Source organism: Artemia sp. Qi Xiang Cuo, chromosome 9 (assembly GCF_049724085.1).
Source record: "Artemia sp. Qi Xiang Cuo chromosome 9, ASM4972408v1, whole genome shotgun sequence".
NCBI lineage: Eukaryota > Metazoa > Arthropoda > Branchiopoda > Anostraca > Artemiidae > Artemia > Artemia sp. Qi Xiang Cuo.
The window spans coordinates 61,319,603-61,334,227 of record NC_142802.1 but is presented as its reverse complement, the minus strand read 5'-3'; the positions used below and the strand labels follow the sequence as shown (position 1 = coordinate 61,334,227).

Sequence of the window (14,625 nt, the reverse complement as noted above, 5' to 3'; positions counted from 1 at the left end):
CCCCCTCTCTACTGACACGGTAAACGAGTGTTTGATGGCAACCATTAGACCTAGCCTTTGTAATATGGAGTATGTAGAGAACTTTTACCAAAAATGGCAAATGAGAAGACGACTTATCACTGTTCTTGAAACAAGAATTGAAGGGCTGCAAATGTTCTTCAGATGCTTGCAAAAATCAATTTTGTTAAGTATATGTCTACTTTTGCGATCGCCTTTAACTGTTGCGATCAACGGCCAAGCTGTTGACGTGGTTAGGCAGTTCACTTATCTCGGATCAATTATATCATCAAATGGCACACTTGACGCCGAAACCTCAGCCAGATTAGCCAAAGTAAACTCTGTATTCTGACGGCTTCTGAGAGCAGTCCCACAAACCGAAAATTAGTCGCCTTACAAAAGCCCGTATTTACAACGCCACAGGCTCAAGATTCATACTGTACTCTTCTGAGACATGGCCGATAACCCAGACACAGCTAAGAAAGGTCAATACCATCCAAACTAGACACCTGCGTCGAGTTGAAGGCTTCAAATAGTATAAAAAGATCCGCAATACTGATATCCTGAAGACCTTTAAGTTAGCAAACCTCTCTACCTAAGTAGAAGTTCGTTCTCTAAGATGGTACGGCCACTTACTCCGCCTACTGCCCAATTCCCCTGCAAGGATCATATCGGACTTCAATTCCTCGTTTGTCTGGAAACGTCCTCGAGGGAGGCCTCGCACCAAATGGGCTGATGTTATAAATCAACGCCTCTTCAACCGCAACATCGACCCAAATGAGGCCCCATCCCTAGCCCTGGACAGGGCTGCTTGGAGAAGACTGAGAGCGCTGTCAACCAGGTCTCTCTACGCTGGTGACCCTGCTGAGCAAGAGTTAAGTCAAGTAAGTAAGTCAAATATGTCTACTTTGTGTTTGCCTCATTTTCGTAACACTTTCTCAAAACTAGCTTGTTTTCCTGTGGTGTGTATTTGCGCTATCCCAAGAATATCATTAATCTAAGTCTTACTTCTCTTTTTTCTGTTATTAAAATAATTAACCAAAGAACATGGAACCAGTCGGACAAAAGCGCATACAAATGAAATTAACCATAGTGTATATATTCTTGCAAGGACCGGAAAAAAAATTTCCCCGCCTACCAAGTTGCAAGTCCCCTTAACCTAGTAACATCGTGCCCCCGATGAAAAACAACACTTTTACTGGTGGTTTCAGCTTGGTCACCCGTCTGTGAGACAAAACACGGTAAACTTACCAAACGGTGTAGACAATTTGACATTTATCAATAAAAACCTTTTGAGTCTATGCAATCTCTATAGTGAGATATACTCGCTTGCTTTAAGGCTTCAGGCCTAAAAATAAAGCAAAGAAAGTTGTTTTTCGTGATCAGCCGAAAATCGAACCTGAAAACTGAAAATTACGACTTGATTGTAAAAGTACTCCGGAGAAACCATTATTTGATGTGTAGCAGTAGCATGTGATTGTTTTTCAGATTAGTTATGGGCTGGATGTAGTGAAAAATTACTAAATATATAAAACAAGATATTAAAATAAATCTTAACCTTGTCTAACAAATTTTACAGACGATGAGACCAGCCATGCTGAAGGAATTATCAAATCCGATGGAACATTTGAAGGCTTCATTCACACCCCAAACGAAATTTACTACTTTGACTCATCGGGTAGCTATTTTTCTGAACCTCCCGAGTTTCGAACAATTGCTTATAGGCATTTCGATGTTCGATACCCCGAAAACGACGGTTGTGCCTCTCACAAGCTTTATTTAAAACGAGTCGAGGAGAACCGAGGATACTGTGAAAGCAACTTGTGCCCCAGTGCCAAAGATAGCAATTCTGTGATACAAAATGATATACTGCTGCCAGAGATGGCTGAAGGCAGCCATGTGCTACTTAAAAATGACTTAAATGATATTAGTGCTTTAAGGAATCGTAGTAACTTAGTCAGAAGAAAAAGATCTCAAGAACCATTAAACTTTACAACTGGTGGTTTTATAGACAAAGAACTATATTCGGGATGGATTCGAGGAAACGAAGGGAGGAAACGGAGAGCTCTCATTGATCCTAAGAAAAAAACTTGTATGCTATACTTGCAGGTAAATATTTAAGCTAATAAAGAACATGGTAGAGGTTTATGTTTAACGAGGCCTCAAGGTATATGTGCCCTCTGAAATAAGTGATTTTGCGGAAAACATGCAGCTTTAAATCGAACCAAAAAGACAAGATATTTTCCTCATTGGATCCATCAGTCTCAGACCTATCCATTCACTGGTCTAGAATCTCGCTATTTCTCACACTCTCTCTTAGACAAGTATCTAAACTCGCTTTAAAAACAGGACTATTCTTCTCTTAACATTGATTAAATTAAAAAAAACAAGCCTTTTCAACTCAAAGCAAGGAGCAACATTAAAACTTAAAACGAACAGAAATTATTACGTATATGAGGGGTTTCGCCCATAGTCAATACCTCGCTCTTTGCGTTAAGTTCAAATTTTGTTCCAATTTTTTCAGAATGGCCCCTGAAGCACAAAGGCCGTTTAATTAGAATAAATAGCTCTTTTGAAAGTACTAAAAATACTTTAGCGCAAAGAGCAAGGCATTGACAAGGGGAAGAACCCCCTCATATGCGTAATAATTTCTGTTGCTCCTTAGTTTCAGTTGAAAAAACTTTTTTTTATTTAATTTCTGATCGTTTTTCAAATAATGCTGGGAAAACCGGCACCCCCTCCATAGAAAATTCTTTTCCCTCAAGAAAAATTCCTTCATGGAAAGATTCTCCCACGTAACCCCCTCCTCTCGAACCCTCCCATCCCCACCAGAAAAAAATCCTTCCTGAAAACGTCTGTAGACTTCCTAATAAACAATACTATATGTAAACAATGCAAGTTCATAACTTGTAGCCCTTCCCCCAGGGACTGTGGACATAGTTATTAGATTCTTCGACTATGCTGAACAAAATAGCTGTCTAGAAATTTTGATCCGGTGACTTTGGGAAAAAAGGAGCGTGGGAGGCGATCTTGTTGCCCTCCAATTTTTCTGGTCACTTAAAAAGGGCACTAAAACTTTTAATTTCCGTTCGAATGAGCCCTCTTGTGAAATTTTAAGACCACTGGATTGATGCGATCACTCCTGAAAAAAAAAAACAACAACAAATAAACACGCATCCGTGATCTTTCTTCTGGCAAAAATACAAAATTCCACATTTTTGCAGATAGGAAGGAGCAGATAGCAGATAGTAACCTCTACAATAGGGTTCTCTGATGCGCTAAATCTGATGGTGAGATTTTCATTAAGATTCTATGACTTTTAGGGGGTATTCCCCCCTTTTTTCGAAAATAAGGTAAATTTTCTCAGGCTCTTAACTTTTGAAGGGCAAGACTCAACTTGGTGAAACTTATATATTTAAAATCAGTATAAAAATCCGATTTTTTTATGTATCTATTGGTATCAAAATTCCGTGTTTTAGAGTTTCGGTTACTATTGAGCCGGGTCGCTCCTTACTTACAGTTCTTTACCACGAACAGTTTGAAAAATTATTTTTGGGCTTTTTTTTTATACAAAATATATGCTTTATGGTATTCGATGGATTTATTTGATTGATGCCTGTTCTGTTCTGTTCTGTTTTTTTTTTTTTTTTTTTTTTTTTTTTTTTTTTTTTTTTTTTTTTAATGAAGGATACTTTAGTTATTCACTCAGAAGGAAATAATCTTCCGGTTATCGTTACTGTACATTCTATAGAATTGAGAACACTACTTATATTTAAACTGTATGACTAATTATGCTAATTATATTACACTAGTTATATATATTTAAAAAACCAGTTATATTTGTATTTTATGTTTCTAGGTCCTAGGAGTGATTATATCAGAGGCTGAAATTATTTATAGGCTATATCGCTTAAATAATTGAAGTATACATCATTTATGCATTACTTGCACCATTAAATTGTTCATACAAAAAGTGTTGTTGCTGCATTCGGTATGTTTTCTTTTTGGCGTGTGCAGCCAGTTTTGCATTTGTGCAGCCATTTTTGCATTTGCGCAGCCAGTATGTAATTCTGACTGTAAAGAAGACTACAATATTGAATAGCAATTGATTATCGCATGTATTATAATATCATACATATTATGTATTATACAAACGATTATCGTATAAATGTTAGAATGAGAACAGCATGTTTCAGACATTTATGATGCCCTGATCAACTCAAAATTATGCATGTTACAAAAATCTAAGATGAATTTCCTAAAGCCCACGTAAGCTTGTCGATTTGGGGGGGGGTGTATTTGCTAACTAGTTCCCCTCTAGACTTTGAAAAATACCTCTTATATTTTGTACTGGGATTGTTAGAATCAATTATTGATGAATAAAAGCATATTAAGAACTTAGAATAGTAAGTTAAGTCTTTTTTTTATAGGACTATTATACATTATGTGAAATAGCATATAGTTGAAAATCGAGTGCATTCTCCTGTTTCGACAATATCGTACTATATCGATGAACATAGTCACCTTTAGAATGGCACTGCCCGTGGAAAAATTTGTGGTTAAGGTCTAAAATTGGATATATTTAGAAGGGAATTATTCTTATTTCATAATGTGCAGAATTATTGTAGATAAACACATTTTGACTGCTCCATTAAACTTTACCCCCCCTCCTCCTTCTTGAATGTGCAAATATAGCCCAAATTATATGTTTCCCAAGCATTCTGTCATGCGTCACTCTTGTTTTTTCCGTTCTTATTTCGTCGCAGTTGATTTAATTTCGGCTATATATTTACATTTTAGAGGGGTCTAAAGTACAGTGGAGCTGTAGTAAAAATTTGTTAGCTATTCTGCATATCATGAAGTAAGAATTGTTTTCTTAGCACGATTCCTTCTCAATAGCCGCAATTCTAGAAATTTACCAAATTTCTGCCCAAAACCTTTATTAATTCTTTATTTTTAACTTGCCAAAAATTTTAAAAACATATACATAAATAGGACATCGAGTAGTACACTACCGTCGATTAGGATTTAAAGATTAACTATAAAGGAACTATCATTGAACTCTGGTTATGCTTGATGAAACCAAGTCAGGAAAAACAACTGCTTTAAACAAAATGGGTTATGTCTAATTACGTCATAATCTGACGTACATCACAGAGTGACGCCTGTTCTACCGCGCGGAGTAAACTTCTAATACGTAGCATTTCTTCGTACCGCGCAAGGTCTAGTTTGTCCTAAACGTGGTACACCTCACCAAGCGTAAGGCATACCCTCTGATGTTGTACGATATTTGAAAATGGGAAACCCCTGGGTCTCAGAAGCCAAAGAAAGCCAACTAATTCTGGTTCTTACTCGGTAAACCCAACTTCACTAGCTCTGCTCTCCGTTTGGAGTTTATGTTGTTTTTTTTTGTTGCATAAGTTGTGTAAATAAAAATATAGAAGTTGAAGTTCTGGTTGGTTCATTGCTGTGAGCAGGAATCACTATATGTTAAGTTCTTTTTCATTATGCTATTTCATATATCTATATCATATTCATAATTTTATTTTATATTGTTTTCATATATGCCGAGCATTTTTCTTAGTTTAGTATGTCTTTGAATTGTCTTTGGATTGTTTTTAAGTAAACAAAACTATCCCCAACTAATATTAATTCTGGTTTTTCATCGATACACCCACTTCACGAGCTATGCCCTTCCTTGGGGATTAATGTCTTTTTGTTGCCTAGTTGTTTAAGTAAAACGGATGAAGTTGAAGTTCTGATTGAATCATTACTGTGAGAGGGAGTCACTGTATATTAAGTTCTTTTTATTATGCTATTTCAATGTTCATGTTCGTAATTCTAATTTATAATTGTATATCATATTCTTTTTCATCTATGCCGGGATTTTTTTTTTTTTTTATTTAGTATGTCTTTTAGTTGTCTTTTGGAAAACAAAAATATAGAATTTTTGTTCCGCTATATTGATATTCACACTGAGCTCGAATGAAAGCCGTTTTTAAGGTTTTTAACCTGTGATTTTATTTTTTATATAGTTGAATGACTAATTTGAGGAAATTGTTTGCGTGTTTGGTGCGGTTTTGCCACTTGATCGTAATATTGAACACGCCTTTCAGTTCGGCCGCAATTCTAATCCTCTAGAGTTGGTATCTTTGAGTAGTCGGAAGTATTTTACATTTTTATTTTTACCATAAATTGTTACCATAAAACACATTGAAGCATCTACTTGTGGGGACCGACTGGTATTGTATTGACAATTTAAATAATATTAAATTCTATTTTCTTTCAATCATAAAAAAATAAGAAAAACCAACGTCAAAATAGTATATTTGGCAAAGGTGGAAAATTAACACTATATCATATCCTTAGACAATAGAAGTTCGTTTTTGCTACAATTTTTTATATGAAGATATATATATATATATATATATATATATATATATATATATATATATATATATATATATATATATATATATATACACGCGGCAGGCTTCTATATATGGATTTTCACTGTTCCTTGTCTTCTAGACGCAGACAATTTGAGCCTTTTCTTAATGTCATGACTTCCATATGATTCTTAACTTAGAAGTAGTGCCTTTGAAAAATTAAATTTATTTTTATTGGACCTTTAACTTATGCATCGGTTTTTCTTTTGTCATTATGAAAGACATGATCGACGAACCTTTGTTTCTTTTAATTGTTCAGGTAGTGGGACAAAAACTTCTTATTTTGCCTCGGGTTGTCTTTTGTCATTATGAAAGGCATATCCGAACCTTTGTTTCTTTTAATTGTTCAGGTGCTGGGACAAAAACTTCTTTTGCCTCAGCTTGTTTTTTGTCAAACAGTTCGAAATCTCGATGAGGCCGAGCTGAAGATAATCATTTCTGTTTTCGTTGAGTTTAAAAATGTGTTACACAGTTAGGACGAATGACTGTGTTGTTAATTACTAATAAGTCTTTGATCAAACTCGAATCGAAACACTTATTGAAATTCATATGTGTGCGCTTTTTCTTTCAAAATTCCATTCTCCACGCAATACGTAGACATACGGTAGTAAAGAATGATGTCTCTAATTTTTCCTTCACACTCATCTAATGGAACAGATTATCGCACGAAGTTGGGCAGGGTCTTGTTGATCAGAAGTATTAAAATATAGTGTCCTTTTCTAGTGAAGAAAAAGTTCAAGTGATTTCCTATCGTGTTTTTTACATTTTTTACAACCCTGGAGCCCCACAAGGCACCGGACAAATTTTCAAGATAGTTATTGTTATATGTTTAGGACACTAACTATCAATGGTCAAGTTTAGGAACACATAAATAGATTTTAGCCCGAAAGTTTACTTATTGCAATACCACTGGCTAAGCGAATTTAATTACGAAAAGGAAAACTGGTCATTTATTCAAAAAAAGAAAGGAAAGAGGCAGGAAGTCCCATCAGTTATGCTAATCAATATGCTCAAAACATTAATAAATATCCCTTGTGGAGGACTAAACGTGTACCAGCCAAGGGGTGGGGGGTAAAAAAACTTGAATCCACCCTTTAAGAAAATTCGGGACACATTGTTACATTTAGTACAACTATGGGCATTTAATGCATTCTTGAAATACAAATCACGCCTGCAGTAGTAACTTTTGCAGTTTGAGTACTCAAGACGGGGTTTTAGGTCAAATAGCACCACCGTCTTTGTATATATGGTGTTGGTATTTCCAAGCAGAACGATACAGAAACCACTCTGGGAATGGTCCTTGGCACTTAGACAGTTTTACTTATATCTCATGGAATTTTTGTTTAAATTTCCGAATCATAAGCATAAATATACTACACCTCTCTTGAGCCAGATTAATTTTTTCGAAAGATCTCTGCAAACTTAAGCTTCTTAGATTCATCTACCATCAAGATGTGCATGTCATCTTCTTGCAATCAGAACCGTATGAGGATTGATAATGCATATAGTTTGAGGGTACTTGGTGGGATCTTAGGGCCTGATCTATCTTTTCCAACCCAATCTTTATGGAAATTAAACACCCCTGTCTAATCAATTTTATTTAAGTAATGGTATCTTTCACGAACACTGTTCATCACTCTAAAGATTAGTGAATATATTTAATTACCGCACTTTATAGTTATAATTTCTTTAGATCAGAATCATGTCGGGATTGAGATCTTTATTTTAGGGCCCAAGCCCCTCTACCTCTACAAATAAGAAGAATTTGGGGAATAATGCCTGACATCAAACTTAATAGAACTCACACTCAATGCCACCCACACTGATTCACAACCACCCTCAAATGAGCCCAAAATCATGCTTATCCATTCTTGAGTGGAATTATTATCCACTCCGGCAACACTAACGTAAATTCATCAACTCATAATAATAATAATAATTTATTTATATCCCGTTTATAAATACAGGAGAAAAGGTGGGTACAAAGAAAAAGAAAAAAGAAAGGAGAAAACACAAAACAACACAAATACAAAAATACTAAAACTCTACAAATGAACAAAAGGACAGATGAGCCCGTGGTGCGACCCGAGCTTGTCAGGGGCTGATTTTAGCTACAGTACTTAACGTGAAGAAACTCAAGCTTATTTTTTACGTCAGATGCGCTATAATTATAAATAAGTTTTTGGTTCCGAGCACGGGAAGGCAAAAAAAGAAGGAACTTAAGATATTAAAAGTAATACGAGCACAGGAACCTAAGATCCTGGTATTTTAGCAGACTAAAAACACCAACAGGAAAAAACAGCATTATAATGAAAAGGCGAATAGATCCTACATAAAGCTTTCTGTTTAAATATCCCCCTATTTGCTAAAATTTTGGAATTTCCAACCTGAATCTTTTTTATAGAATCATCCACAAGCTTATTACAGAAGTACAGAAATACCACGCCATTTCAAAGACCAAATAACAGGAATAGTGAAATCAGAACAATTAAGCGGGAAAAACGATGCGCGGGAGTTAAAACATAAATATTCGCGTTTTGAAGTATTTAAAGACAAACCATTCTTACTAAGTGAATCACGACCACGTGAATCACGTAAGTGAATCACGGTACCAACCATTTACATCTACACTTGCTTAATTATTTGACATACGATTCAGAATCATTCACTAGCGTATCTAGCTGTGTCCATTCTCTAGGCTCTAGCTAGAGGAAACTTAACAATGTCCAGCCAAAACACGAAATTATAAACAAAGTGTAACACAGTCAATTAAACACAGAAAACTTAGCACATACAACTCAACTGAGAAACCCCAATTCTGGCAGCTCAACCGAAAGGATACAAAATTAAACTCAGCAGAGAGAACATAATACAGTGTCAACTTAATACAGGAAACCTGGTCTGCTCAAAATAAAAAACCCAGTCAACTTGACATAGTAAAGTCATCATAGACAGTTCTACCTAGTCAAGCTCATACTAAAATTATTACTAATACTATCAGCTCACTGCAGCACCATGCCGAATGAGGCCGGGACAGCTACGCACGCTCCTCCTCCACCTCAATCTAGTCAAAGTCGCCCTCTTCACACCACTCCTAGAAGTTCCAATTTCCATTACATCCTTCCTTACGGTCTTCTCCTCTTCCTTCGGGAGTGATTGGTTTTTCGTTCGGCCTTAGATGGTTTGCCATAAAGGATGATCTTCTGCAATCTGTCATCCTTCATTCGCAAAATATTTCCAAGCAATCTCAACCTTTTTCTCATTTTAGCCCTAGAAAACGGGATAGAACCACATTTATCGCACAGGTTACAGTTTGAAATACGGTCCATCAGAAGGGTACCCAAAATAATTCGTAAAAATATCCTCTGGAAGACAACTAACAAGTCCTGTTCCGTCTTTCGGACGACCACGTCTCCGAACCATACTTGACCACTGTCATCACTGTTGCTCTTAGTTTTCTATTCTTGTCTTCTAGAATTGTCCTCCTATTCTTCCAAACTTTTTTCAACTGTAAGAAAACACCATGGGCCTTTGCTATTCTTCTTCTAACATCTTCGCTTCACTCACCGTCTTTACTAAAAATACTACATAGGTAAGCGAAGCAATCCACTTAATCGATCTTCTTGTTACCCAAGATCACCTTTTCACCTTCATTTATTCCTAGTCTAAGCGATTTAGTCCCCTCAACATTAGTTGTCAGACCTGTGCTTGTGCCCTGGACTCTCAAAACCTCCAAAAAATACATTCATTTTGCTAACATTTTCGTCTATGACACTCAAATCATCAGTATAATTTGAGTCTAAAAGAGTTTTGCTTTGCCATTTAATTCCATACTCTCCTATAGCCGTTGTCGTGTTCCTTAGAATATAGTCCATCCAAATGATCTATATAAATGGGGATAAAACACAGTCTTGCTCCTGATTCATTATGAATCCAGGTAATAGCCTTATTTCCTACCATAATTGTCGTGATGTTATTCTCATAAATATCGCTAATAACTTCCTATACCATACAAGGTTGGGATCATCGCTAAGCTCTTGTTTCTGCTGAATAAACGCTTGCTCGTAATCTTCAAAACTGAGAACTAAAGGGCTCTGGGGAAGTAGGTACTTCTCAATTATTAATCTAAGACTGACTTTCGGTCAACGCATCTCTTGACCTTCCTAAACCACATTGTTCTCTTAAACCTTTATCTACGGCATCTCTATGTCTGCAAAGTATCATCATGCTATGTAATTTTAACCTACAGAAACCAAGCTTCAAACAAATAAGCATCAGATTCAGCATATCTCAGGACCCTACTGTAGAGGTTTCAAGCTCCTATCTACGAAAGGACCCTACTGTAGAGATTTCAACCTCCTATCTACGAAAACATATCTATCTTTCTTTCCAGGGGCTATCACATTAAACTAATGGTCCCAGAAGATCGGGAGAGGGCTCTTTTGAAGGAAGTCAAATTTCTAGCACCCGTTTTAAGTGATCAAAAAGGTTGGAGGGCAACTAGCCTCCCTCCCCAATACCACACTCTTTTTCCCTTCAGAAACCAAGCTTCAAGCAAATAAGTATCAGATTCAGCATATTTTTATTCAGCGATTGTTTTGATTTGTATTTTTTATATTGATATTATTTTGCATGTGTTTTGTTTTTGTATGTCTTTACTTTTTATTTTCTTTTGTTACTCCACTTTTTTATAATTGTTAGTGGGTCAAAAATAAATTAATTAATTAATATCTCAGGACCCTACTGTAGAGGTTTCAAGCTCCTATCTACGAAAGGACCCTACTGGGGAGGTTTCAAGCTCCTATCTACGAAAACCTATCTATCGTTTGGGGAGGGAGGCAACTAGCCTCCCTCCCCAATACTACACCCTTTTCCCCTAAGGGCATCGTATTAGAATTTTAAGATAACCTTTCAATTCAGCATTGTTGAAATGTCCAGTAATTGTGCCTTCGGGGATTTCAAAACTCCCAGATAGCCCATGGGAAATGGATGTAAGTTACACAATTAACTTTCATATGCCGAATTATCTCGGCAAATAGAAAAATTGCTGAGCTGTCTGTTTTCAGTTGACCTTTTTAATCTTCGTGTTTTGTGTTGACACTGTGTTATGTTTTACTGACACTGTGTCAATAGACACTGTGTGTCTATTGGGTTTACTTATTTTGATTTATTCGGTTTATTTTCCAGAACTGAATTCTCTGAGTTGAGTTGCATATGCTGAATTTTCTGAGGTTAATTGACTGTGCAACACTTTTTGTTTAGATTTTTCTGTTTAATTGGACTGGTTACGTTAGGTGTAGATGGAGGGGGGAGTGCACTTTGTATAGATGACTAGGTTATTAAATAACATTGACTAGCATGCAAAATAATTATGCGAGTGTATGCGTTATTTTAGTATTTGTGTTTCGTTAGTCAGGCTAGTGTAGTGGGTATGTATACTAATTTGGGGTAAGAACGTGTGAGTATGAGTATGAGCTCATACTCAAATGAGCGTAAAAAGCATGGAGGGTAAACACTATTAAAGGATGTCAGGCATCATTTTCTGAATCATTCCGATTTGAAAAGATATCATCTTTCACTAAAACAGAGTTAAGCTGGGGACTGGGCCTTAAGATACAGATTTTTAATCCGGATATGGTACCGATCTGAAAAGTATAGCTGTGAAGCAAGGTAACTAAATGTGTTCAGTAAATATATCTAGGGAGCATTGGTTCTATACCGAAACTTTTGGACCATATTCAACACCCTGAGATAGCGAGTTGAAATGGCTGCCCAAGGGCTCTCAGATATGCTAAAAACGTCTTTTCCTAACCCACAAAATTTTTCTCCAAACCAGAAAAATATTGAAAATTCTTCTTTTGGGCTATTTCTAGCCTTTTAAAACAGTTCATGTATTAAAAAAAAGCAAAAAAAAACTTCGTAATATTAACCAAATATTTTCATTTTTTCACTACTTGCTTTAAATTAAACCTATTAATGAGGTTAAACTAGTTTATTTTCTAATAAATAAGGATTTTTGAAATGTTTGTGAACTCAATATAAATTTTTTTTAAAACTAAAAATCGTTGTATTTTTTATTGCTTTCCTGGAAGCAGTACTAAAGAGTTTTCATTTATCCGTTTCTATCTACATTCCTTTTAGATTCTTCTTATAGCAGGTTTCTGAAAACTTTCTTCTCTTATTAGAGTGCTACAATGTAAACAATGGTCGTAAATTGCTTTTACAAAGTTTTAAGACATAAATTCTTTTCAAAAGAAGGTAACTATGCTAAAATGATTTCAAATGTCTGATTGCCTTATACAAATCTCAAAAGTCTTAATAGATCCCTTAGCTCAGCCTTTTTCATGTTTTTAGACTCTTCTCCAGCTTAAATAACTTCAATTTTTAAAAGAACAATTTTTTATTCATCTGAAAGTAAGGAGCAGCATGAAAACTTAAAACGAAGAGAAATTGCTCTGTCTATGAAGGGGGCTGCTCCTTTGTCAACCCTCGCTCTTTACGGTAAATTCTTGAAGCTCTTTAAAGTACTTCTCATTCAGACTCACTCAATGTGTTCAATGTGTGTGTATTCAATGTGAACACTCAATGTGTTCAGTGTCTGAGCAGTCTTATCTAAAGAATTGTGAGAGTCAAATTCACAGAGTCAAAGTCACACTTTAGCATAAACAGCAAGGGTTGAAGAAGGGCTAGCCCCTCTCATATATGGAGTAATTTACGTTAACTTGAAGTTCTAAAAAATGTTTTTTTGTTTAATTTCTAATTTTTTTTTCAAGACGTTCCAGGACCATGGAGGGGGGGGGGCGGTGGTCATGCCATACCGAAAGGCATAGCTATTGGACCTTTCAACTAAGCTGAATCAAATGGATATCACAAAATTTTATCGGATGTCTTTGGGAAGAAAGAAGGCGTAGTAGTGGGGCTGTTTGCCTTCCAATTTCTTCGGTTACTTAAAAAGAGCACTAGAACTTTTGATTTCCGTTCTCAAGGGCCCTCTCACAGTCTTCTAGTACTATTTATTCGATACAATAACCCATTGGGAAAAAACAACAAGGAATAGTTAAACACGCACCCGCGTTCTTTCTTCTGGCAAAAAATACAAAATTCCTAATTTTTGTATATAGCAGCTTGAAATCTCTACAGCAGAGTTTTCTGATCTGGATGACGCTGAATCTGGTGATATGATTTTCTTAAGACTTTAGTAGAATGCTAATAATGAATTCTATGGCATTATGTTCCTTCCTTTGCTATTCTATGGCACTATGTTCCTTCCTATGCTATTCTAAGGGTTTATGTTCCGTCCCATGCTATTCTAAGGGTTTATGTCCCCTCCCATGCTATTCTATAGTGCTTTGTTCCTTCCTATGCTATTCTAAGGGCTTATGTTCCCTCCCATGCTATTCTAGCACGCTATGTGCCCTCCTGTGCTATTTGGGGAGATTACATTCCTTGGCACCTGTTCAGAGCATGTACTTGTGAATACCTTTCCAAGCAACGTGATTAAACACGCTTTTACAATCGGAATTGTTTGATTGACATTTGCAAAAAGGGATAAGGAATTCGCAAATTGGACTCTATGAACGATATTAATTAATGTTTGAATAATAGGAGTGTGATTGATTCTAATTAGTGATTGGATAATTTTTTAACAAGAAATCTCTGAATAAAATATTTTTGGAGGGATGGGGTGATGGGAGTGAGGTGTCTTAGAGTACTTATAATGGTGTTATTTGTGGAGATTACGTTCCTTGGCACCTTTTCAGAGCATGTACTTGTGGATACCTTTCCAAGCAACATGATTAAACACGCTTTTACCATCTGAATTGTTTTATTCACACTTGCAAAAAGGGATAAGGAATTCGCAAATTGGATTCTATGAACGATATTAATTAATTGTTGAATAATAGGTGTGTGATTGATTCTAATTAGTGATTTGATAATTTTTTAATAAGAAATCTCTGAATAAAATATTTTTGGAGGGATAGGGTGATGGGAGCGAGGTGTCTTAGAGTACTTATAATGGTGTTATTTGGGGAGATTACGTTCCTTGGCACCTTTTCAGAGCATGTACTTACGGATACCTTTCCAAGCAACGTGATTAAACACGCTTTTACAATCGGAACTGTTTGATTAACATTTGCAAAAAGGGATAAGGAATTCGCAAATTGGACTCTATGAACGA

General features: G+C 35.9%; 1 protein-coding gene across 3 annotated transcripts in view; it reads left to right on the top strand.

Moving 5' to 3' along the window:
- Positions 1–14,625, top strand: part of Kul (Kuzbanian-like) — a 314,434-nt gene that overhangs the window by 141,474 nt on the left and 158,335 nt on the right. For all 3 annotated transcript variants that reach the window (XM_089094817.1, XM_089094816.1, XM_089094818.1), the window contains exon 5: positions 1,577–2,106. In XM_089094817.1, the coding sequence (XP_088950943.1) occupies positions 1,577–2,106 (530 nt within the window). The remainder of the gene's footprint in view (positions 1–1,576; positions 2,107–14,625) is intronic.